The sequence below is a fragment of the Solenopsis invicta genome, chromosome 6 (genome assembly GCF_016802725.1).
Source record: "Solenopsis invicta isolate M01_SB chromosome 6, UNIL_Sinv_3.0, whole genome shotgun sequence".
In the NCBI taxonomy this organism is placed as follows: Eukaryota; Metazoa; Arthropoda; class Insecta; order Hymenoptera; family Formicidae; genus Solenopsis; species Solenopsis invicta.
In genome coordinates, this window is record NC_052669.1 from 15471944 (window position 1) to 15499406 (window position 27463).

The window sequence follows — 27463 nt, forward strand, 5'->3', positions numbered from 1 at the left end:
TTATTAAGAAAAGACCTTTAAACTGGTATTTAATTAATGTCTTAATTTTATTTATCCTCTTTTTAAAAATCTTAATATTCTCAAACACCTTCAATTCCTTTCTCTTTTCAATTTTATTTCCATTCAAAACTACTTTGATTTTTTCTCCTTCTATCCTTTCTTTTTATACTATTGTATTCAAAAATCTGTATATTCTCCAACCGGCGGGTCCCGATAGCGCACATCCCAATAGCATACAAACTACTCATAATGGCAGATACTTAGAGATTTTCCGTAGGTTGGGTTAGATAAGTCAAGATGATTAGTTGGTGGGCTATCAGGATGTGCGCTATTGGAACCCTCCTTTCTCCAACACCTTCAATTCTATTCTTCTTTTAATTTCATTTTTATTCTGAAATCCTTGAATCCCTCTTTTTCCTTTCCTTCGATTTTACATTATTCTATAAGCCTTTTTTTCTTTATCTTTATTTGACATTTTTTTAAATTTTTAATAAAATATGTAATATTCCATTAGAAAAATTTTTATTTTTTTGGTCGAAAATATTATCGCATAATATTTGCACATTATTAAAGAAAACTTCAAACTGGTGTTCATTTCGTGTCTTAATTTTATTCATCTTTTAATTAAAAATCCTAACATTCTCAAACATCTTCAATTACTTTCACCTTTCAATTTCATTTCCATTCTAAACTCCTTCGATCTTTCCTCCTTCCTTCCTTCCTTTTTGTATTATTTTACTCAAAAATCTTTACTTTCTCTAACATCTTCAACTCTTTTCTCCTTTCAATTCTATTTTCTTTCTAAACTCCTTTGATCCATTCCCACTTCTTCCTTCCATTTCATATTATTCTAATCAGAAATTTTTACTTTTTTCAAAACCTTCAATGCCTTTTTTCTTTTAATTTTATTTCCATTCTACACTCCTTCAATTTTTCCTTCATTTTTCCTTCCTTTTTATGTTACTCTATTAAAAAAATTTTTACCTCCTTCATCAAAAATTTTTTTTTTTTACAATTTCATTTTCATTCTGAATTCCTTTGAACCTTCCTCCTTTCTTTCTTCTAATTTATATTATTCTTTTCCTCTTCTTTTCTTCATCTTTAATAGTAATTTTTAAAAAAATTTAGCAAAATAGGTAATATTCCAATACAGAAATTTTTATTGTTTATGACAAAAAAAATAAAAACATTACACGATATTTAAAAAAACTATTATTTAAAAAAACTTTCATACCAGTATTCAATAGCATTCTTAATTTTATTCGTCTTTTATTTAAAAATTATCACATTCTCCAATACCTTTAGTTCTTTTCTCCTTTCAATTTTATTACCATTATACACTCCTTCGATCTTTCCTCTTTTCTTTCTACCCTTTCTTACTATTCTATTTTTCTTTTTTTTCAATAACTTTATTTTACATTTTTAAAAAACTTTACTAAAACACATAATAACTTATTAGAGAAATTTTTATTTTTATGACACAAAATATAAAAATATTATGTAATATTTGCGTATTATTAAAAAATACTTTTAATCAAGTATTTAATTGATGTCTTTACTTTATTCACCCTTTATTTAAAGATCTTTACCATCTCCAACACCTTCAATTTATTTCTCCTTTCAATTTTATTTCCATTTTAAACTTCTTTGATCCTTTTTTTTCTTTCTTTTCTTTTTGTGTTATTCTATTCAAAAACCTTTATTTTCTCAAAAACTTTCAATTCCTATTTCTATTCAATTTTATTTCTATACTACACTCCTTTCTTTTATATTATTCTATTCTTCTTCTTTTCTATGTCTTTATTTCATATTTTTGAAAAACTTTATTAAAATATATAATAATCTATTAGAAAAATTATCATTTTTATGACAAAAAATAACAAAACATCATGTAAAATTCGCCCATTATTAAAAATAAACTTTTAATTTGATGTTTAATTCATGTTTTTACTTTATTCATCCTTAATTTAAAATTCTTTACCTTGTCAAACACCTTCAATTCATTTCTCATTTCAATTTTATATTGTATTTCCATTTGAAACTCCTTTGAAACTTCTTCCTTCCTTCGTTCCTTTTCATATTATTCTATTCAAAAGTCTTTATTTTGTCCAACACCTTGTATCCTTTCCTCCATACAATTTTATTTACATTCTATACTCCTTCGATTCTTCCTTTTTATATTATTCTATTCCTTCTTTTCTATCTTTATTTCACATTTTTAAAAAGCTTTACTAAAATACATAATATTTTAATAGAAAAATTTTCATTTTTATAACACAAAATATCGAAATATCATTATGTAATATTTGCACATTATTAAAGAAAAGTCTTTATCTGATGTTTAATTACGTCTTTACTTTATTCATCTTTTATTTAAAAATCTTTACTTTCTCCAACACCTTTAATTCATTTTTCTTTTCAATTTTATTTCTGTTCTAAAATTTTTTGATCCTTCTTACTTCCTTCCTTCCTTCCTTTTTATATTCTATTCAAAAACCTTTACCTTTTACATCACCTTAAATTCCTACCTCCATTTGATTTTATTTCCAATTTACACTTCTTTGATCCTTCTTTTTTATATTATTTTATTCCTATTTCTTTCTATATCTTCACTTCACATTTTTAAAAATTTTACCAAAATACATAATAATCTATTAGAAAAATTTTCATTTTTATTAAAATATTATGTGATATTTGCCCATAATTAAAAAAAAATCTTTAATCTTGTGTTTAATTGATGTCTTTACTTTATTCATCGTTTATTTAGTAAAAAAATCTTTAATCTGGTGTTTAATTGATGTCTTTACTTTCTCCAACACCTTCATTTCTCCTTTCAATTTTATTTCTACTTTAAACTTCTTTGATCCTTCCTTCTTCCTTCCTTCCTGTTCGTATTATTCTATTCAAAAACCTATACCTTCTCCAACATCTTCAATTCCTATCTCTATTCAATTTTATTTCCATTATACACTCCTTCAATCTTTCCTTTTATATTATTCTATTCCTCTTTTCTCTATATTTTCATGTCATGTTTTTAAAAAATTTTACTAAAATACAAAATATTCTATTACAGAAATTTTCATTTTTATGATACAAAATATCATATAATATTCGCCCAATATTAAAAAAAAAAAACATGTAGTCTGGTGTTTAATTGATGTCTTTACTTTATTCATTCTTTATTTAGTAACCCTTACCTTCTACTACACCTTCAATTCATTTCTACTTTTAATTTTATTTTCATTTTAAACTTCTTTGATCTTTCCTTCTTCCTTCTTTCCTTTTCGTATTATTCTATTCAGAAATCTTTACTTCTCCAACTCCTTCAATTCCTATCTCTATTCAATTTTATTTCCATTCTACACTTCTTCGATCCTTCTTTTTTTATATTTTTTTATTCCTTTTTTCCTATATCATTTCTCATTTTTAAAAAATTTTACTAAAATACGTAATATTCTATTACAGAAATTTTCATTTTTATGACACAAAATATCAATATACCATGTAATATTTACCTATTATTAAAAAAAACTCTTAATCTGATGTTTAATTGATGTCCTTACTTTATTCAACTCTAAAAATCTTTACTTTCTCCAACACCTTCAATTCATTTTTCTTTTTAATTATTTTATTTCCATTTTAAACTCTTTTAATCCTTCCTCCTTCCTTCTTTTTTTTTCATATTATAAAATACTATTCCATTCCTTTTCTCTTCTCTTCTTTATAATCATTTCACGTTTTTAAGAATATTTACTAAAATAGATAAAATTTCATTAGAAAAAATTTTTTTAAATTTATAAATATTTACTAAAATTGATAATATTCTATTAAAAAAATTTTTATTTTTTTAACACAAAATATCAAATATCACATGATATTTACCCATTGTTCCTTTATTTAAAAATCTTTAAATCATTACCTTCTCCACCTTGTTAAATTCCCTTCTTCTTTCTGTATTAGTGCCACAAAACTCTTCTTCCTTCTATCATTAATTCATTTTTATACTTTTTCTAATCCAACCTCACAATAATAATGTTTATATACAAAAGAACATTTTAACAACAATAATGTAATAAATGTTAAACAAAATCGCTACCTTAAAATAAAGTACAACACAAAGTATCAATTCCTTCTAAAGATAATTTTTACAACTATAAATAAAGATGTTTATTAAAACTTATCTAAAACAATCATGAAATCCTCCAAAGGAAAAGAAAAATCTTTAGATGCAGAAAACAGAACCAACACAATAAATAAATTTGTAATAATTAATTCAATAATATAATAATATTACACTATTAACCTCTTTATGCATGTAACAGTCATTATGTCTATTACTGTTAACACGATCTTCGCTGTGACAGCCGATCACGAAGTTAGCACAACGATAGAACCAATCAGCACTTCGGAAAAGCGACAACAATAAATTCGATAATTCGAGAATCGATGCAATACATTTTTTCAGAAAGGAAGATAATTTTACATAAAATGTTATAAAATGTAAACTAGTTAAAAGTATTTTATAAAAATTGTAGGATGAGAAATCTCAGAACATTTCAGAATTCACACGTATGTAAAGTTCAAAGAGAAGCTGTACACTTTCTAAGTAATTCTAATTATTTCCGAAAAATGTTCCAATTTGTATAAAGATTACGAGAAAAACTTTTATCAGAGACGTTTTCAGGAAAAATATTAAAAATTCTCATAATTATGAAATCGTTCTGAGAAGTTATGGCATTTTTCATTTTTTGTTGGAAAAAGATTTAAGAAAGTGTTAGAAAATCTGAAGAATTTCACATAACTTCACATGTAAATATTCTGAAAAATTATGTGATTTCTTATATTTTTTTGGAAAAGTGTGAAAAAATATTAGAAAATTTAAAAATTTTTTCATATCTTCTTATAGAATCGTTTTCATCTTATTGTGATATTATGAAACTTTATATTTTATGTTTTAATGAAAAATGTGAGAACATTTTTACATAAGTTTACACAATTACAAATTGTTGGCATGAGAAATTATAAGAACTTTCATAGAAAATTATAATAAAAATTTTTCCAGGGAAAGCCGTGCGTACTTTGTTATATTTTCCATTTATTACTTAAATTACTACTTTTATTTATTTATCAGGTTGATAAATAAAAGTAATACTTAATAACGTAAATTATTATACTAAATACAATTTATATCTACATAATTTTTATCGTAACTTTTTAATACTTGTAATTTTCTCAATTTAAATATTATTTCTAAAGTACTTTAAATTTAAAAAGTTTCAAAAACGATATTGAAATATAATGCAAAACAATGAAAGCTAGAAATAGTAACGTGAACTTTCACACCACCTTTGAGGTTCCACGCTTGGCGCCTTAGGTTTGTTTATAGTGGACCTTTGTCTGGAATCGTATTATACCACATTTTTTGGTACATAAAGTTCAAACAGATATATTGAAGTCATATTTCGTAAGAGCACACGCAGATGAAAAGTTACATTTACGTGTGATCGTGCCCAACATGACAACAATTTATCATATTTTTAGAGCAAGTGCCCTTCTATCTCTTCACAAAGTTGAGCCCTTTTCAAGATTGCTTTATGTACCCGACGCAAGATCTGTGGACTTATTGTATATTTTTTCAATAATAAGGTCGATGGCAATGTGTACCGAACATTTCTTGAAGACCAATTTGTCGACTTGATGAGTGAGGTGCCACTGGAATCATGTATTGATATGTGGTTCCAGCAGAACAGCCATCCTGCACACACCGCCAAAGAGACAAGAGAGTTATTGAATAGCAAGGTTCAATTCAGCGAAAGTTCGATAATCATTGGATCGGTCTTTGCGGTCCTCATAAATGGCCACCGCATTCACCAAGACCTTACACCGCTAGATTTCTTTTTGTGGGGTCATCTTAAACAGCAAGTGTATGCACCACGACCCGAAAGCGTTCAAGATCTGAAGGAAAGAATTGTAAATGCTTGCCGTACAATAAGTCCACAGATCTTGCGTCGGGTACATAAAGCAATCTTGAAAAGGGCTCAACTTTGTGAAGAGATAGAAGGGCACTTGCTCTAAAAATATGATAAATTGTTGTCATGTTGGGCACGATCACACGTAAATGTAACTTTTCATCTGCGTGTGCTCTTACGAAATATGACTTCAATATATCTGTTTGAACTTTATGTACCAAAAAATGTGGTATAATACGATTCCAGACAAAGGTCCACTATAAACAAACCTAAGGCGTGGAACCTCAAAGGTGGTGTGAAAGTTCACGTTACTATTTCTAGCTTTCATTGTTTTGCATTATATTTCAATATCGTTTTTGAAACTTTTTAAATTTAAAGTACTTTAGAAATAATATTTAAATTGAGAAAATTACAAGTATTAAAAAGTTACGATAAAAATTATGTAGATATAAATTGTATTTAGTATAATAATTTACATTATTAAGTATTACTTTTATTTATCAACCTGATAAATAAAGAAAAGTAGTAATTTAAGTAATAAATGGAAAATATAACAAAGTACGCACGGCTTTCCCTGGAAAAATTTTTATTATAATTTTCTATGAAAGTTCTTATAATTTCTCATGCCAACAATTTGTAATTGTGTAAACTTATGTAAAAATGTTCTCACATTTTTCATTAAAACATAAAATATAAAGCTTTATAATATCACAATAAGATCAGAACGATCCTATAAGAAAATATGAAAAAATTTTAAGATTTTCTAATATTTTTTCACACTGTTCCAAAAAAATATAATATAAAAAATTACATAATTTTTCAGAATATTTGCATGTAAAGTTATGTGAAATTCTTCAGATTTTCTAACACTTTCTTAAATCTATTTCCAACAAAAAATAAAAAATGCCATAACTTCTCAGAACGATTCTATAATTATGAGAATTTTTCATATTTTCCTGAAAACATCCCTGATAAAAGTTTTTCTCGTAATCTTTATACAAATTAGAATATTTTTCGGAAATAATTAGAATTACTTGGTATTAACGCAAATATCATAGGCTCAAGTACGATCCACGAACAGATCCTACATGAGGAGCCGTCATAAGGAACCAACGCACCAGAGCGCGCGCTCCCTTCACTTCCGCTTACTTTCTCTTACTCAGTTCCCGCCTTTGCACGCGCACACGTCTCTTAATTGTATCGCGTTATATTAGGAGTATAAATAAGTTTCCGCCGTTTCACAAAAAATGGCGCCACTAGTATGTTATGGTTGAAATTATCTGTTGTAAAACGTTATATCGTAAGGTTGGACATCTGGCAACAACATAACCTTAAAATATTAGCGATTTTGTATCAGCATCATATATCTTTTTTCGTGCGAAAATGTCGAGTTTTGAGCCGAATAAGCGTCATTTGCGGGAGCTTTTGATTTACTTCTTTAATTTGAAGAAATGTGCAGCCGAGGCGCATCGATTGCTTGTAGAAGTATATTGTGAGGCTACCTTAGGTGAGAGAAGTTGCCGTGAGTGATTTCACAAGTTTAAGAACGGTGAATTTGACGTCAAAGACAAAGAACGTAGCGGAAAGCCGAAAGTGTACGAAGACGCGGAATTGGAAACATTATTAGATGAAGATTCGTGCCAAACGCAAGAAGCACTTGCACTTACATTAGGAGTGACTCAACCAGCAATTTCACATCGCTTAAAATCATTGGGAATGATTCAAAAACAAGGAAACTGGGTTCCATATGAACTGAAGCCGAGAAACGTTGAACGCCGATTTTTCACATGTGAAATGCTGCTTGCCAGGCATAAACAAAAGGGTTTTTTACATCGTATAGTCACTGGTGATGAAAAATGGATCCACTACGATAACCCAAAGAAGAAGAAATCATGGGGACCACCTGGCCATGCTTCAACATCGACAGCCAAGCCGAACATTCATGGAAAAAAGCTCATGTTATGTATTTGGTGGGATCAGCTTGGTGTCGTGTATTACGAGTTGCTCAAACCGAATGAAACCATTACTGGGGCTCTCTACCGAACAATTGATGAGATGGAGCCAAGTACTCAAGGAAAAACGTGCCCACTACTACTTCAGACACGACAAAGTTATTCTTCTGCATGGTAATACTCGTCCACATGTTGCGGCGCCGGTCAAAACCTACCCGGAAACACTCAATTGGGAAGTTTTACCCCATCCGCCGTATTCACCAGACATTGCTCCTTCTGATTACTACCTGTTTCGATCAATGGCGCATGGCCTGTCTGAGCAACACTTCACATCATATGAAGATACAAAAAATTGGGTCAATTTGTGGGTAGCTTCAAAAGATGAAGCATTCTTCCGACGCGGTATCCGTATGCTGCCAGAAAGATGGGAAAAAGTAGTAGCTAGCGATGGACAATACTTTGAATAAAACATTAGGTACCGTTCTTTCACAATAAATGTCCAATTTTTGATAAAAAACGGCGGAAACTTATTTATACTCCTAATAGAATAAATATTGTGATTAACCCTAATCTTCCAATGTCTTCTATCGAGCCGTCGGCCTCGTATCCTGCATAACTCTAACACTTGAAAAGTGTACATCTTCTCTTTGAACTTTATATACGTGTGAATTCTGAAATGTTCTGAGATTTCTTATCCTACAATTTTTATAAAATACTTTTAACTATTTTACATTTTATAACATTTTATCTGAAATTATAAAACAAAAAATAATAGAAATCTTAGGATAGTTTACTTTATAACTCATTTACTTTATAGTTAACATATTTAAAAATTTTGAGAAAAGACATTCAAAATATATATGAAAAGTAATCCAATTTTCTTGAAAAAATTTGAAAAAAACTATAAAATTATACAGATATTCTGAAAAATTATATAAAAAGTAATCTGAGAAAAATTTTTCAGCAGGTACTTGTACAGTGAGCGTCAATAATTCGCTGGGTCATAGTAGGTAGCTTGACTTACCGACATTGAGTTGATAACGATAAACGCCCGTGCGCGCGCGTTTATTCGAAAGAGACATAAATAATAAATATTTGGCACGGAGAATATACGTTACTGATTCTCTTAGTTATCCTCTTCTTTCTTCTTAGTCTAATTTAGGTTAAATATTTTTATTTTTTATGTTAAAATGTCTATATGTTAAGCTGCATAATAAAATAAATAGCAAAATTAAAATTTAACACACGACTTTGATACTTTGTTTTCAATTTTAAATATTAATTTATTTAGTTTAATGTAATTATGTTTTTTTCTATTGGGTATAAACAATAATGTATTCATATAATTACATACGTAAAATTGTTAACGCTGAAATGTACGTAGAATAACCTCTGTTACGTTATGTTTACATCGCTTGTAGATCTATCCGTATAAATTTGATTCAGTATTATGTTATTTTTGCACAGACAGAGATATACATAACAACAAACGTGAATGAAGAGGTGGAAAAGGTAAAAAAATAAGTTATTTATTAAAATTAAAAATATATTAGTTCTTTAATATATTTTTATTTTAATTAAATTTTGCGTTCTTGATGAATGTTCTACCGTTAAATAATTTGGTGGTTCTGAAAAGAACCGTTTGAAATAATACTGACACCAGCTAATAGTCGGTCCAGTATCCTTCCCGTGCAACCACTTGCTGCAATCGTCTTTCTACCAAATCGTTTAAATGTGCAAAATATTGAGGCTTATGCCTCAAATTTTCCGAGTTCTTGGCATGTGCAACCAGTTGTTCTTTAGTTCTCTCATGTCTCATGGATAACTAAGAGAATCAGTAAAATATATTCTTCGTGCCAAATATTTATTATTTATGTCCCTTCCAAATAAACGTACGCGCGGGGGCGTACATCGTTATCGACTCAGTGTCGGTAAGTCAAGCTACCTACTATAACCCAGCAAATTATTGACGCGCACTGTACGTATCACTTGGCACTGCTCGGGCGGCGCGCGCGCGTGCCGGCCAAAGCAACTGTCATCTAACGAGGACTTAGCATATTACAAGTTTTGTCGGTATGAATGCTCTCAGGGTAAAACGCTGTAACAGTCATTAATAATCACCCTGTGTACAGGCACCCTACATCACTGTCTCTACGTTAAATAATCGAAAAGCCCTTTGGGCAGGTTGACGATGCGTGTCCCAAGGGAGACACATAAAAAAAATTCTTTTACACTATCTGAGTGAAACCGTCGTGTGTCCATTTCAACTTGTGTTCAATTGGAATCGTGCTCAATTGGGACCACCGTGTGTCCGACTGGTTTTGTGTGCATCTGGGACCCTTCCTTATAAAATGCCCTGCAAGCTATCAAAAGGGTTTTTCATCCCCTAAAAGTTAGTCTTGGCACGTATAAAAAAATATGTGGTCCTTATTTTGATCCGTACTACAACAGATTAAAAGCTAGTTAAAATTGGAGGGGAATACTTCCATTCCTTTTCTTGTAAAACACAACTGAAATACAAGAAATAAAAAAATAGTCTGGAAAATTAAAATAAAATCAAATTTACAATATTTAACATGCAATGCTTTTTGATTTTCTCATTTTAATATTCCAAACCATTTTTTAAAATTTTAATCTATAATTGTAATCGTAATTTCACGAGATTTTAAATCTAAGAATCTTAAAGACCGTGAAATTACAAAGCTAAATGAAAAAAAAAGTAATAACCTTTTTTTGTAAGCAAATAGAAAAATGTGAGGGAAATGTAAAATATACTGAATAAAATATTCTGAAAAAAATCTAAAAAATAAATGGAAAAACTGTAAAAAAAATTCGTATTTTGTTTTATTTTATGAGTATTTATGAAAAAGTGTGCATTTTTTGATTAAATATGACATTTTCTAAAAAATGTTAGGATACTTTTTCTAAAAAGTTATGAAATATTTTATGATAAATTATGAAAAAAATTATTATTAAATGTGTGAGAAAATATGATAAATAAAATACATTGTATAAAAAAACAAAAAAACATGACATATTTGAAAAGAAAAAATTTGATAAATCAGAGAAAAACTTTAAAAAAACTCATATTTTTGCTTTTTATGGGTATTCATTGTATTTATGAAAAAACGATCATTCTATGAGTAATTATAACATATTATTTGAGATATTATGAGAAATTTTATGAAAAAATGTTTGACCATTTTTCTCTGTCCCTGTTTTTCTGTGATGAATTAAATTTTGTATACAGAAATTCGCAAAATAATATACTTAAAACAATACTGAAACAAAATTTTTACCTCTGCCTTAATTTTATAACAACCATTGCCATCTCGAATATTTGGTTTATATTTCATATTACATTTCTTTACAACAATTCCTTCATCGTTATTACGGAGACGTATATTGAATGCCTCTATCAATTCTTCCCTTGTGGAAAAAGAAATAATAATAATTTATTTAAAAAAATAATAATTCTATGTAAGAAAATAATTGTATCATATTTACATATCTTTAATTTTGAATCAATAATTTTATTGTAACATCATAATATTTTACCTATTCGAAATTAAAGTAGACTGACATATGACCAGAGACCCTTCTTTTTCAGTAAATATATCATTGAGAAGTTTTAGTCTATCTTTGTAAGGTATATCGACAAGCAAGATATCATTATGCAGAATGATATCAAATGCGATGAAACACGGCTGATGATGACTGTTCGCCGACAAATGTTTCACATCAAGATTCATACCTTTTGTAGCAAATATTCTTTTTTCTTTATGCCAAGCCATTAATTCTCCATCCAATATAAAAGAATGACAATTAAGATTCAAATGTCGCATAAATATCTTGGTTAAGAAACCTATAAAAATATTCAAATATTATTACAATTTTACGAATAAAATAAATAGCTACATAGTCGATTTTTAAGGAAATGATAAAGTTGTTCTATTTTATCAATCAAATAATTTCAAACAATTTTTCAATATGTCATTTTTCAAATTACATTTAAGGATTTAAAAATCCTTTTCCATAATTAAAGTATAGGTATCAATGTAAGTTCAAATCAATCCAGTTTATGCCAAAAATGAAAAAAAAAATTAAGAATTTCAGATCTTTTTTACCTACATACAAGAAAACAATCGGAACTGTTTTTTAATGATGTTGATGAACTTTGAATATGTTGTAGAACATTTAAAAAATAGGCTTATCTTTTTTTATCTGTTCATTTCGAGTTTTAAGAGTTAAAACACTTAAAAAATAATAGATTTTTTAAATTTTGATTTTTTTCAAACTAATGAATACACCGTTATATAAAGTATGAAAAACTATAAAACTTTTGTATAAAACATTTTTTCATAAAAAATTCATAGATTAGTTCGTATTCTTTTGTGTAAAAACAATCATTAATCATCAAAAGGTCCAATAAGAGCGAGAATAAATAAGATGTCAATAAAATTCTTTAATTAAACATTTACATAAATGAAAACGCTGGACGTTTCGGGCTAACTTGCCCCTTATCAACATAAAATTATTTACATAATTAAAACTTTCACGGTGTAAATGGGAACGCAATAGTTGGAACGCTGATGTGATGTCGTCCGCATAATGTCATCTCTAATAGTTGGATGAAAACGAGAGCTTCGTAAAGACGGTTACATGTATCGTTATCCTGATCAACATAGATTTAGTAAAAATAACTCAAAGAAAAACGCGATCCGGTCAAAGAAGAAAAAAGTAAGAACTTACATGAGATATGTGTGTATATAATAAGTTATCTTATCTATGGTCAAAGTTTTTCAAATTCACGGAGCACATGACAAACGAACCGTCTCCGAGGAGAGATATAGTAGAAATGAGTTTAAGTATCGGTTTCAAAATCTTGTAAATGTATTGAAGTGTGTATGTGACTTTCGAATAGCTTGTTGTGGTTGAGAGGTTATTATTCTTATTGTGCATACTTTACAAGAATGTTAGAATAAGATTTATCTAGAAATTCAGTATCTTTCATTAAGTTAATACTATTCTTTTACTCTTTTATATGTATCATCTCAGAGATAAACCATTTGTGATGATTAGTTTCTCTGTCTAAAATCCTTACGTATTCCCAGTCGAAAGTGTGATTACATGAAATTATGTGTTCGGAGACTACAGAATGTTTGTCGGAGTCTAAATTGATATTCTTCCAATGTTCTTTTATACGTTTATGTTTTTAATTGTTTCTTAGACTAACCGACATATGTGGCGTCGCAATTTTTACAAGATATTTTATAAACTATGTTGTTGTTTTTAGTAAGCGGAATATTATCTTTATGAACTTTTACAATGTTGTTTAATTTGTTGAGACAGCGGTAACCCATCAAATGATTATGACCTAGTTCATTAGTTATCGCATCTGTAGTGTAAGTATGTAAGGAAAAATTAGACCAGACCCTGATAGCCAAATGACCGTAATCAGATGACATTTTGCTGTCACTTATTCCGCATTCAATTTCATCAAACTATTATAGAACCAAGGTGTTTCTACAAACTGTCTATTGTTCTGACGTCATTAAAGTCTTTATTTAAATTCAGCAAATTGCCAGCAAATTGTTATCATGCGTGCACTACATTCAACTGATGTGTTTGATATCAAAATGTCAGCAAGTCATCATCATACATGATATCTACACGTGAAGCTTTGTTGTCAGCAATTTGATTACTATTCTAGTAGTAATTTTCTGCAAGACTGCAGTAAATCTTGCAGCAGATTCTTGAAAGATTCTGCGAACAGAACGTTATGATCTGCTTTCTTATACTCAATTCTTCTGAAAGATTCTGCAGTTGAATTCTTGCAAGAAATTTGTATATATCTGCTGCAATATTTGCAAAATTCTTTCACCAGAATATTAATATAGTTTCAAGATACTTCCCTGCCAAAAATGTGCGATTAAGATCAATTTAAAAAAAAAAGTAATTTAAATTGATTGAGATTTCTATACCAAATATATAAAATTTTATGTAAAACAGCGTTTTATACTCATACACACGTCATGTTTTAAAAGAATGAGAACGAGTATTCGTCTCGATGTTACAACATGTAGCTCTTAAAAGCTCACTGAAGTACGAACGATGGTATAAATTGGGAGGTCGGCCGTGGTGGCGCCTAGATATAACGCTTGTGGCCGCACTTGACTCACGAGAAATCCCCGCGGCATGGCCGCCTAGCGGTAGCGCCAGCACTCACTTGTTCGCGTGGGGTGTTACACATGGCGGGACCGAATATTGTCATGTCACCAAATTGTCGATAATAAGCTGCAATTTAGAATCTTTAACAATATTCACCAAATATTCTACTTCTTGTATTAAACTTTTGATATCATACGTGCCATCATTTTGATGACATATTGCTGTCATTATGATATATACGAATGCAAGCTCATGACGAGCAGACAGTTTGCTGTCAACGTGATATGTTATTATTAATAAACGTTTGGTCTTAACATTTTATTAACTGATGTTGTCTTTTTGCTCTCCTGTTGCTGACTCAGTTTTACGTTAAATTTTGTAGCCTGCAAATTCACAACAATGCATGCAATGCATTAGATTGCCCGATGTGCTGAATCTAACTTGGTTATCTGGGGAAATAGTTGTTTTTTTATCATCATGGGATTGTCATCAATTTCATTGCTTATGTTATGTATCCCATTGTTAATCAATATGCAAATGTCTAATTAAAGAATTTTATTGACATCTTATTTATTCTCGCTCTTATTAGATTTTTTGATGATTAATAATTTTTTCATTTTCATAATTTCAAAAATATTCATTAAAAACGAAAAAATCCATTATTTTCAAGGAAATGTTTCAATCTCTAAAATGAGATAAGCAAATAAAAAAGAATATAAGTCAAATATTTTTTAAAGCTCTATCACATATTTAAAGCTCATTAAAATCAGTGAGGCACAGTTCCGATCATCCCTTGTTAGTTCAATATGGCGTCTACAGTTGTTATTAAAAATTAGTTTTTCGCATTTTCTGTACGGCAAGTAAACATAGTACTCGCTGTACAAACAACCGTAGCAACGCGGACGACATTCGCGAAACTTTCGGAGCGACTCGGTATGGATCGGGCGATTTCGTGCTCTTCACTCAACGCGCAAGCACGAAACGAAGGAAGCGCTAGTCGTACATTGTACTGTCTTACGAAAGAACGCGATCTCAATAAAAAATAAAGATTAGAGTTTTCTTTAAATATATAATTAAGTTATTCATTCCGCATTACTCCCTCGTCCTCTCACTCCATTAGCGCTGAGTCTCAACAGATTATGGGCCCAGTTCGAAACGTTGAGTGAAAAGACGAAGCGCATCAAAAACACGCGTGAGCAACATGTGGCAAAGCGCGGGCAACCATCCCATACAGCACACTAATATTGTATCAACATCTCAGCAATATTTAATCGCAAGATTGCGAATATTGCAGCAAAATTGTAAAATATTAATACAATATTAATAAGACATTGCAGCAATGTCTAAAATGTTCCTTGAATCAATGTTTTATAGATATTAATTTCAATAATGGTTCAATATTGATCCAATATCTATTCAACACATAAAAAAATTTCTTTAAAATGTAAATATTAATATGATTAAGTCAAATAATTCCAATGTAAAACAATATTTTCGTAGCATTTAAAAAAATATTTTTCGCAAAAAAAAGTCTCGGGAATTTTCTCTCGAAAATTTCCAAGTGGCGACCCATCCAAGTCGTAACTGAAGTGAACGATGCTTGATTTATGCGACTGCTGCGAACTATAATAGATCCCTTGTGATGACCTGTGAACACTTTATATTAATACGTGTGTATAACTATGTTACATCCAAAAGATTCCACAATTTTCCTTTTCGCATATATGAAATAAGAGAAAAAATTGTACTTAAGATTTACAACACTCAATTGTCATATCCGGAGCAATCCACGATTTTTCTTTTAGAAAAAATACCTCCCCTTGGTTATTATAAAAAAAAATTGAACATTGTCCCTGAAAGATATAATGCTCAAATATCCGGAGCAATAAAATAAAAACAAAAAAGAAGAAATTGTGCGATGACGAAATTACGAATAATATTTAGCCATTCTAACAATGATCCATAAAAATGAACAAAACCAAGACTTGAAAAGAAGAAAAACCTAAATGATATTTAAGTCTGGCGACAACGAAAGATAAGATTGAATTGCGACGCTGGACAAAAACTATAAAACTGTAAATCAAAATTTATAACCCTGGCTTTGTTTGTCTGAACGCATGTTTCATCACGAACCAAAAGATGATTCATATGAAAACCGAGTCATAAACAAACGAACGCGGCAATATAAAAAATTAGAGTTGAACCTTCCAGGAAGGAAAATCGTAGATAACGAATCCTTTAAGCAATTAGGTGACGCAACTGCTCGCCCCTCTTAAAGTTAAGAAAAATCAGGAGAAGATGGAAAACTAGCCAACGAGAAATCATCCAAAAAGATGATTGGTAGAGAGCGTTGGTGAAATATCCAACAAACAAGCTCGAAAACCTCAACGACAAATAACCTACAAGGAAGAGAAAAATCTCAAAAAAGCTTCACCCAACCAAATCTCCATCTCACCCACTTGATCACCCCCACGCCCTTTCCTAAACCCTATAAAACGTGCAACTTCCTGGCGCTCCGGCATCATCATTATTATTTTTCAAGATTCAAGATCCAAGATTCTTATTCTTAGTTTCAGTCTAGAGTCAAAGCTATGCGCGTTATTTTAAAATCGTTTTGAACTTAGAATCTGTACGCAAAACGCAGACCGTCTAGTTTCAAGATCGTTCTCCATCAGCAACCTTCAAAGATCAGAAAACATCATTTCTCTGCTATCACAACTAAGTTTTTCGCTCTTTTTTCCGGTTATTGTTCAATTTTCCATTCAACTCGCCAAGAATCAATCGCTAATGAGCAATCACAGCCGTTCATGTTCCAACTCCTCGCTCCCAATATTATTATTTTTATTATTATTATTATTATTATTATTATTATTGGTATCAAAATTTTTTCTTCACATTAATACAGCAATTCCCATTTAAAACAATTCCCAATTTTCACTCAAAATATTCCTTAAATCTCTACGTAGATATTAATGTTTTGTTTCTATGCTTAAATCTTAAGTTCTAATTTGATTTAATAGTTAAACTCCACAAATGTAAATCTCAAAGCATAATTATAAATTCATTATTAATTAATTTCAAAAATACTAAAAATAATGCAATTGTAAAATATAATAGCAAAAACTTTAAAAAAAAAGTAAAAAAAAAATTTGATATTGCGGAGATACGAACCCGGTTCGTCACGAAAGGAAAAATGTAACGCTAGAATTTAGCCTTCTCAGCCACGACGCTCTTGGATAGTAGATCAAGATTTTAGTACTTAACGTACAAACGTCCAAATGTTAAATTTTAATTGCAATTTTCTTAAAAAGTAAGCTCCATTCACGCTAACCCTTTTACACTTTTAATATACTTGTTCCCCCCGAATGAGCTATGATTCATCTCATTTGGCATTTTACAGTTCTTGCCTACTCTTTGTTAGAGGCAGATTTAAAAAAGTGCACATTTTCCCTGAGAAAAGTGAGATATGCATTAGAGGAAGGTAAGAAGACAAAAACAGACTTAGTAACGCGCATTCGGTCTAATTAGCTTTGTTTCGTTAAATATTCATGTGCACTTTGTCAATCATAAACATTTGAAAAATCATAAATACTTAAAAAATTTGATACGTAGTATTCGTAAGAGTATAATATTGACACTAGTTAATGCAAAATGTATATTTTTAACCGTACGTATTTATTTATAGACTCACTCAACGCGTTTTTGCACGAAACAAACCAATTCGGCAGGAAAAATTGTCTGCCTCACAAATCGAGATTGATGACTATTCAGGTTAAAAAACCTGTCACATGGGCAACATGAGGGCGGCATTAGTATAATAATTATACGCGTGTGATCCATTCTGTGGCATGGCGTAATAATCCTACTACAGAATAGTATAAAAATTTGACAACTGTAGTATTTGCAGTACAGTACAGTAACATATATGTGATCCATCATATGTAATAATTTCGGGCGAAATTAGAGTAACTACATGGATTACAATATCCAGCCAGTGATTTTTTTTCGTAAGGGTGAACATGCAGGACCGATTTACAAAATGGCTAGAAATGCGCTTTCTCCGCCGAGCCACTGCTCCCGACCTTTGTAAACTTGGCATCCGACTTTTAATAAATTAAGATTCCAATAAAGAAAACGTTAGTTTTTCGTTTGTAGTTGTTTGTAGTAATAAAATTTTCGTTTGTAGTTGCATAAATTAAAAAATAAAAATTTAAAAAAAATGACTGTCACCCGACTTTGAGATAGAGAAAAAACACTTATATATTCTGATTCAGAATCGTTTGTAGTTGTTTGTAGTGATTTTCCCGTCGTTTGTAGTTGAACCGTTTAAAAGTTACAACAATTTTTACATAAACAAATATTGTAACTTTGTCAATTTTCGAGATACCTCCGATCCGCACGACAGACTTTTTTTAGAATCGTTTGTAGTTGTTTGTAGTGATTTGTCCGTTAGAATAGTTTGTAGTTAATTGTGGTGTGTGTGTGTGTGTGTGCGTGTGTGTGTGTGCGTGCGTGTGTGTGTACTTTTTTTGGATTTATATGTGTTTGTAGCTTGTTTGTATTTTATGCCGTTTTATTATTTTATATTTATCATCATTATTTTTAAATTTCTTTAAAAAATAAGAATCATATTCTATGTTTATAATCTAAGCTTATAACCTACGTTTACAATCTAAGTTTATAACATACGCTTACAATCTATGTTTGTAATCTACGCTTATATTTTACACTTAAAATTTTATTATATGTATATTTATGATAAATTTTTATGATTATTTATTTTTTTATATTTTATTTACTTAACTAAATCGGAGAAGAACGGAGCGCCCGAACGTGCTGATCGCCGAGTATAAATAGCTCAGTGATCTGCACAGCAGCAGCATCCTCCGCCAAGAAACCGACCTGCTCGAACCTCCATGGTCTCTCGACGATCCCAATCCAAAAAGCAACCGGCTTCTCGTGGTAGAGATTCTCTGCCACGGTCAAAGTTCTCGACAGCCAATCGCTCCTGAAAACATGTCTACATCTTTCCTATCTTAATCGCACGTAAATCAGTAAAGATATTGTACCGCCTTCAAGGTTCTCGGACGTTAATTTTATCTTGCAACTTCACTCGCTGTGTAAAGGTGCCTACTGATGAACGCGGTAAATGCCGCGCACGACAACCCGGCATTTCAGAAAGAATTAGATTCTGGAGACTTCTGAATCACTCCTGCGTTGCCGCATTGAAGTTAGATCAATTCAATTTCACTTGCAATATCGCAAACGTGATTAATTTGAGCAAAATTTAATGCGGCTGACGGCAGTAGGTAATATTAGAAGCCCCTATAATTTAGTTCTTTCCGAAATGCCGCGTTGCCGCGCGCGGCATTTGCCGCATTCATCAGTAGGCACCTTAAAACGCAAACAAAGTTCTCATCGCGTCTGAGGTACTCAGGAACCGATGGTCCCGCCATTCTTTCGGTACCGGGGTTTACGCTCCGTAGCTATCCAGTCAAAATGGTAACCTTGATTTAAGGTTGATTCGACATTGACATGGTTGAGAGCTGATTGAGTTGATAAAAAAGTCGATATTCCTGCAATATTGATCGCTTCTTATCGAAGCATGTTGATTCAAGGTTGATTCAACATCAAAATGATTATTAGAAACTTATGCTTGTGCTCTTTTGATTTTAAAGTTCAAGCTTTCTTTCTTGAACACAGTACTGTTGAGAAATATCATTGATAGACAAAATAGGTCGATAAATGAAGAAACCTTGATCTACAAGGTGATTCAAAATAACCTATTGGTCCCGAAGCTGGCATATTCGTAATCGAATTCTGAGATGATTTTTCCTTTTGCAAAAATTTGTTCGAAGCTTAATTTTCAAGTTACAATAAGAATTAGTTAGCGTATGACGGATACAAGTAGTAGACAAGGGCGCGACTCACTGTTACACGCGGGTGTTTCCGTAAGATGTCTCCTGCGCTCAAATGACTGAGTAAAAGTACACGGACAGCACATTCCTGTTTAAACTTTCTCTCTCTCTCTCTCTCTCTCTCTCTCTCTCTGTCACTTTAATTATGCTACATTTAACTTGTCAAATTTCGATCTCTGTCATCCGGCCGTCAAATATCGAGATGACCGTGAAATCTTCAAATGAGTTTACATTATTATAATAAATGTATGTCCGCGAATAATAAAATTTAATGCAAATTAGATTACTTAAAAGTGCACTTGCAAATTAAAAGTAGCACTTTTAAAACGACCAAAACGAAAAGAAAAGAGAAAGAGAGAGAGAGAGACGTGAGGGGGGGAGCCTTTGAACAAGTTTAAGCACGTTTATTTATGCACACAGCAATCAGCTTATTGTTTCCACGATGCGACAGTTCAATTTAAATTTGTCCTTTATCCAGATCTATCGCTCGAAGTTGTTTCATATTTCACCACATTTACACTATTTACTCTGCACTTGATCGATAAACACGGAACTACGCGACGAATCGATTGATCGACTTTATTAATTACTATTAATCACTACTCTAATTACTACAATCATTCGATGCGTTAAAATTACTCGAAAAAACACGTATTTACGTTACGATCACACAACACGTGTTCACTCGACGATATCAAGCAGTCGACTGAATGTTATTGGTTATGTCGTTATAAGAGTCTCGAACGATTGGTTAAAGCCATAAGTCAAAACGCGGCAATTCAAAATGAAAATATTGATTAATATGATTTACATCGATACAATTTATTAGAAAAATGTGGCAAATGCATGTTTATTATTACTTGTTAAAAATTGTATGATCCATAAGTGACTTTATCAAGATAATTATTTAGAATATTTATTATAAAAAAAACGTCAAGGATATAATTCTTGAAGTCTCCTTGCAGCAACGGATAATCTGCCCTTTTCAGGGCAACCAAATATTTTATTTCAAGGAATATTTTTACAGTTTTCGCAAATATTCAAAAATAAGAAATAAAAAATAATATTTAAAAGAAATTGATTTTGATAATATTATTTCTTGAATATTTAGAATAAATAATAATTATCTTGATAAAGTCACTATCATACAACTTTTAACAAATAATGATAAACATGCATTTGCAACATTTTTCTAATAAATTGTATTAATGTAAATTGTATTAACCAATACTTTCATTTTAAATTGCCGCGTTTTGACTTATGGCTTTAACTAATTGTTCGACACTCTTATAACAACATAACCAATAACATCCAGTTGACTGCTTGATATCGTCGAGTGAATACGTGTTGACGTCTATTAAGCTGACACAGCCACTTCAGCACAATTCAATAAAACATACACAGAAATTTAGTGCTCTTTTGTTGCTATATTGTTGCTCAATTCCGGATTTTGTTGCTCCAGCCGATTCGGAGAAAATAGTGGCTGTGCTGACTTAAGATTAAAGCTAGCACAGCCATTTAAAAAAATAAAAAAATAATAAAAAACAATAGATTCTTTTTCTATTAATTTGTTGCTAATTTGTTCCTCAATTCCCAAATATGTTGCTCCACCCCCAACCCCTGAAAAACCACCCCAACAAGTCGTACATTAGCACAATAGAATAAAATTTATATTTAATAAGCTATTTCGAGTGATTTCGTTTCTACGAATTGGTTGCTCGCGATTTTTAATAAATCCGATTTTGTTGCTTTACCCTCAACCCTCAAAAAGCCACCTCAAACAATCTTACGTGAGCACAATTCTACAAAATTAATATTTAATGAGATATTTTGACTGATTTGGTGTGTGATTTTGTTGCTCGCGATTTTCGACAAATTTAATTTTTTTGCTCCATCCCCGACCCTCGAAAAGCTACCCCAAACAGTCTTACGTGAGCACAATTCTAAAAAATTAATATATAATAAGATATTTTGACTGATTTTGACTCTCGGATTTTGTTGCTCGCTATTTTCGACAATCCGATTTTATTGCTCCACCCTCGACCCCCGAAAAACCACCCCAAACAGTCTTACGTGAGCACAATTCTCCAAAATTAATATTTAATGAGATATATCGACTGATTTGGTGTGTGTGATTTTATTGCTCGCGATTTTCGACAAATCCGATTTTATTGCTCCACCATCGACCCCCGAAAAGCCACTCTGAACAGTGTTACGTGAACATAATTTTCCAAAATTAATATTTAATGAGATATTTTGATTAATTTAGTCTTTGTGATTTTGTTGCTCGCAATTTTCGATTTTTTGAAATTCGCGAGCAACAAAATCGGAGAGGGTAGTTTTTGAGAGTCGGGGGTAAAGCAACAAAATCAGATTTGTCAAAAATCGTGAGCAACAAAATTGGAGAGTCGAAATCAGTCGAAATATCTTATTATATATTAATTTTTTAGAATTGTGCTCACGTAAGATTGTTCGGGGTGGCTTTTCGGAGGTCGAGGGTGGAGCAATAAAATCGGATTTGTCGAAAATAGCGAGCAACAAAATCCGAGAGTCGAAATCAGTCGAAATATCTTATTATATATTAATTCTTTAGAATTGTGCTCACGTAAGATTGTTTGGGGTAGCTTTTCCAGGGTCGGGGATGAAGCAAAAAAATCGGATGTGTCGAAAATCGCAAGCAACAAAATCACACACCAAATCAGTCAAAATATCTCATTAAATATTAATTTTGGAGAATTGTGCTCACGTAAGACTGTTCGGAGTGGCTTTTTTAGGGTTGGGGGTAGAGCAACAAAATCGCATTTATTAAAAATCGCGAGCAACAAATTCGTAGAAACAAAATCACTCGAAATACCTTATTAAATATAAATTTTATTCTATTGTGCTAATGTACGACTTGTTGGGGTGGTTTTTCAGGGGTTGGGGGTGGAGCAACATATTTGGAAAATAAGGAACAAATTAGCAACAAATTAATAGAAAAGAATTTGTAATGTTTTTTATTATTTTTTTATTTTTTTAAATGACTGTGCTAGCTTTAATCTTAAGTCAGCACAGCCACTATTTTTCTCCGAATCGGCTGGAGCAACCAAATCCAGAATTGAGCAACAAATTAGCAACAAAAGAGCACTAAATTTCTGTGTATGTTTTATTGAATTGTGCTGAAGTGGCTGTGTCAACTTAACGTCACGTGTTGTGTGATCGTAACGTAAACACGTTTTTCTTCGAGTAATTTTAACGCATCGAATGATTGTAGTGATTAAAGCCCATACAGCACAGAAAATTCCAGCAACATTGCAGCAACGTTGCAATGTTGCAGATTGTAATGCAATATTACGGAGACATTGCAGAAACATAAATTAACAATATGCCTGCAACATCGCATGGCATATGCCTGTAATATTCCGGAAACATTGCAATATCATAATTTTTTAATAAAGTAGTGGCAATAAAGAGCCAAAACAGAATATTCGCGTAATAATATATTTGATTATTAATTATTAATTTAACTCATCCATAATTACTCATCCGCATTTAGCAAACTAAGGTCGGGCGACGTTACTAAATTTTCCATTGAATCTCTACATTCCCTAACAATACAACCGTCCATATATCGACTGTAAGTCGACTCATCCAAGTCAGGCTTTCAAAGTTGACTGCAAATCAACTGTGCATAGACGTCTGCAGACATCCTTCAAATATTGACTCTAAGACGTCTAGAAAAAGGCATGCGGTTCCGTGGTGTTGTGTGCATCATAGTATTGTTAAGAAACATAAATATTTATATCCATAGATGAAATAGGTCCACATATGAAAAAACCTCGATCTACAGCCCAATGAACAAACAATATTTTTTAATTGTTTTTTTAATAAAAATTTTTTTATATATAATTTAATTATTGTATTATATTGATATATATTTTCTAATTGCATCTTATTTAAACAAATAACAGAAAAGTTATTCCAGATGCTATTCTGCATTTGCAATATTAGTAAAAAAAACTATAATTTTATATTTATTTATATAAATATTGTGCTTTAATTATACATATTTCATTTTTTCGATAACGTATATTGACCTGATTCATCAGTTATATACACATATCAGTATGAAGTGTTTATAGGTCATCATGAGGAATCAGTTCGCAGCGATCACGGAGGTCAAGCAACGTTCAGCGGAGTCGCGACTTGGATGGGTGATCACTTGAAAATTTCCCAAAAAATATTCCCGAGATTTTTTTTTGCGAAAAATGTTTTTCAAAATGTTACACAAATATTGTTTTGTTTATTGGAATTACGTGATGTAATAATATTTATGTAAATATTTTGAAAAAATGGAATGTTTCAATGCAATATTTCAAAAAGCGGACATCTTAATGTTGCTGCAATCTTCCAGCAATGTTGCAGCAATGTTTCGCAATCAAAATGCAATATTACAATGTTTCAATGAAATCATTCTGCAATGTTCCTGCAATCTCTTTGTGCTGTATGGGAGTAGTGATTAATAGTAATTAATAAAGTCGATCAATCGGTTCGTCGCGTAGTTCCGCGTTTATCGATCAAGTGCAGAGTAACTAGTGTAAATGTGGTGAAATATGAAACAACTTCGAGGGATAGATCTGGATAAAGAACAAATTTAAATTGAACTGTCGCATCGTGGAAACAATAAGCTGATCGCTGTGTGCGTGTAAGTAAACGTGCTTAAACTTGTTTAAAGGCCCCCGCCGTCTCTCTCTCTCTCTCTCTCTCTCTCTCTCTCTCTCTCTCTCTCTCTCTCTCTCTCTCCTTTCTTTCCATTTTGTGCGTTTTAAAAGTGCTACTTTTAACTTGCAAGTGCACATTTAAGTAATCTAATTTGCATAAAATTTTATTATTCGCGGACGTACATTTATTATAATAATGTAAACTTACTTGAAGATTTCATCCCGATATTTGTCGGCAGGTCGGCCGGATAACAGAGATCGAAATTTGGCAAGTTAAATGTAGCATAATTAAAGTGACAGAGAGAGAGAGAGGGGGGGAAAGAGAGAGAAAAAGAGAGAGAGAGAGAGAGAGAGAGAGAGAGAAAGTTTAAATAGGAATGTGCTGTCCATGTACTTTTGTCAGACATTTGAGCGCAGGAGGTAGCCCACGGAAACACCCGCGTGCAACAGTGAGTCGCGCCGCCCCTGTCTACCATTGTACCTGACCCGTCATACGCTAACTAATTCTTATTGTAACTTAAAAACTAAGCTCCGGACAAATTTTTGCAAAAGGAAAAATCGTCTCAGGATTCGATTACAAATGTGCCAGCTTCGGGACCAATAGGTTATTTTGAATCACCCTGTATATTCCAATGAGCAAACAATATTTTTTAATTATTTTTCAAATATTTTTTTTAATAAAAATGTTTTCGTATTTAATGTAATTATTGTATTATATTAACATTATATTATATTTTCTAATGTCATTCTTACTTAAAAAAATAACAGAAAAGTTATTCCAGATGGCTCAAATGCTATTCCGCATTTGTAAAATTAGTAAAAAAACTTTAATTTTATATTTGTTTATATAAATAATGTGCTTTAATTATACATATTTCATTTTTCCAACAACGTATATTGACCTGATCTACCAGTTATATACACGTATTAGCACAAAGTGTTCATCACAAGGGATCAGTCCGCAGCGATCACAGAGGTTAACCCTTAAACACATATTGAAAATTCCCCTAGATTTTCAATCGCTTACTGTGTAAAAACGGAAAAAGAAAAAAAATTCGGGCTAAGTAGAAAAAAAGTTTGAAGTCTCCTCTATCGACTGCTACAATTGACCAACTTCATTGCTTAACTAAAATAAAATGGCACCAAAGTAAAGTTTTTTCAGGAAGGTCTCCCAGACCCACTTATGTGTTTAAGGGCTAAGCAACATTCACCGGAGTCGCGACTTGGATGGATGACCGCTTGCAAATTTCCGAAAAAAATTCCTAAGAATGGAATTTTTTTGTGAAAATTGTTAAACATTACAAAAATATTGTTTTGCTTACATAGATTTCACTTGGATGATCCACATGAAAAACAAGTGGATTCCACGTACCCGTTTTCATCGGGTTACTTCGACACTGAATCGATGTCAAAACAATAGTTGAAGTCATTGATATTTGTTATGCTTTCGACATCAAATTGATCAGAATTTCGACATTCAATTTTCGACGTTGATTCAATGTCGTATCAACTAGACATTTCTGATTAGATATTAAGCCTAGGTCGCGCTCGCGCTAGCGATCCCGCTTATTCGTAGAATCACGCACGTCATGTCGAAAATCCCGCGTACGAGTCCGCGCCCACCGCCCGGTAAGGCTTCGTTCCGATTGCAACCTGCTTCGCATCGTGCAGATTGCATTGTCACCAAATATCCGTCTGTATATATCGTGTAAACGTACTTGTCCGTGTAAATCGTCCATGTATACATATTATTCCGCGTTATGTATACAAAATTGTAGCGTTTTCGAAATTTAAGAGCTGCATCTCCGAAACGTCGACTAGATATACAATATCATCCGTGTTATTACCAATTGATGTAATTAGTTATCATTAATCAAATAAATGTCATATTAATTTTTTAACTATACTCGACGCTCGTTATTTTATTTTCCTCTCGCTCGAACTAATTTTTATCGTCCGTCATGCACTGAGCTGATTCCGCACGATAAAAATTTTGGTTTATTTCAAACTGTAGATTCCACAATGGGTAACCGCAAACAGTTACAGCAGTTAATATATCTGATGCCAATGGCAATATATCTTTAATTTTTTAATATTTTTTTAAATAAAAAAATTACATTTGTAATGTACCGTTTTTCTTCGCGCGAACTAGTTCGCTGGAACAGTGCGATAGAAAAGGTTCAAACGCGAGAGAGGAAAGAGTTCCGGTGCGTTTAGTAGTGATTATACGGTGATATGTAACAAGAACACATTTATTTACGAGATAAAAAAGAGAAAATTACAGAAAGTAATATGCGCGCAGATGGACAGACGAGAATTGATACAAAAAAACTACAACGCGCGGGCGAACAGGCTTGAAACGCAAATATTTACAACAGACCTATTTATATGCGACCGCAGGATGTCGCCAGTTAGCGGAACGCGTGTCCAGGTGGTGTGTTACGCGGCCGTGGTCTCGAGACTTTTGCGATGCGGAGGAACCTACGGCGCGATTCTCGTGGTGCGCAAATCGGCTGGACAACTGGCTGGCCGCGTGCGTGCGATGAATAATGGCGGTTTGGATGCCGTGGAAACGCGTCGAGTACCTCGACCAAAACCCCAAACTCGGCGGTTCCGTTTTCCGGCATTCCTCAGAGGAGAGAAAATCTCCGATGCTCGAGAGCAGGACAAGGACCCTCACACCAAGAACCTTGGCTGAGAGTCCGGTGCTCAGGCTCTCGAGAATGCGGGAAGGCAGGAAGCTGTCGGAAAAG

At 31.9% G+C, this 27463-nt stretch overlaps 1 protein-coding gene across 5 annotated transcripts in view; it reads right to left on the reverse strand.

Moving 5' to 3' along the window:
• LOC113005309 (DNA ligase 4) overlaps window positions 1-27463 on the reverse strand; it is a 139716-nt gene that overhangs the window by 62977 nt on the left and 49276 nt on the right. For all 5 annotated transcript variants that reach the window (XM_039451249.1, XM_039451250.1, XM_039451251.1 and 2 more), the window contains 2 exons: window positions 11480-11786; window positions 11221-11350 (listed from right to left, as the gene is read on the reverse strand). In XM_039451249.1, the coding sequence (XP_039307183.1) occupies window positions 11221-11350; window positions 11480-11786 (437 nt within the window). The remainder of the gene's footprint in view (window positions 1-11220; window positions 11351-11479; window positions 11787-27463) is intronic.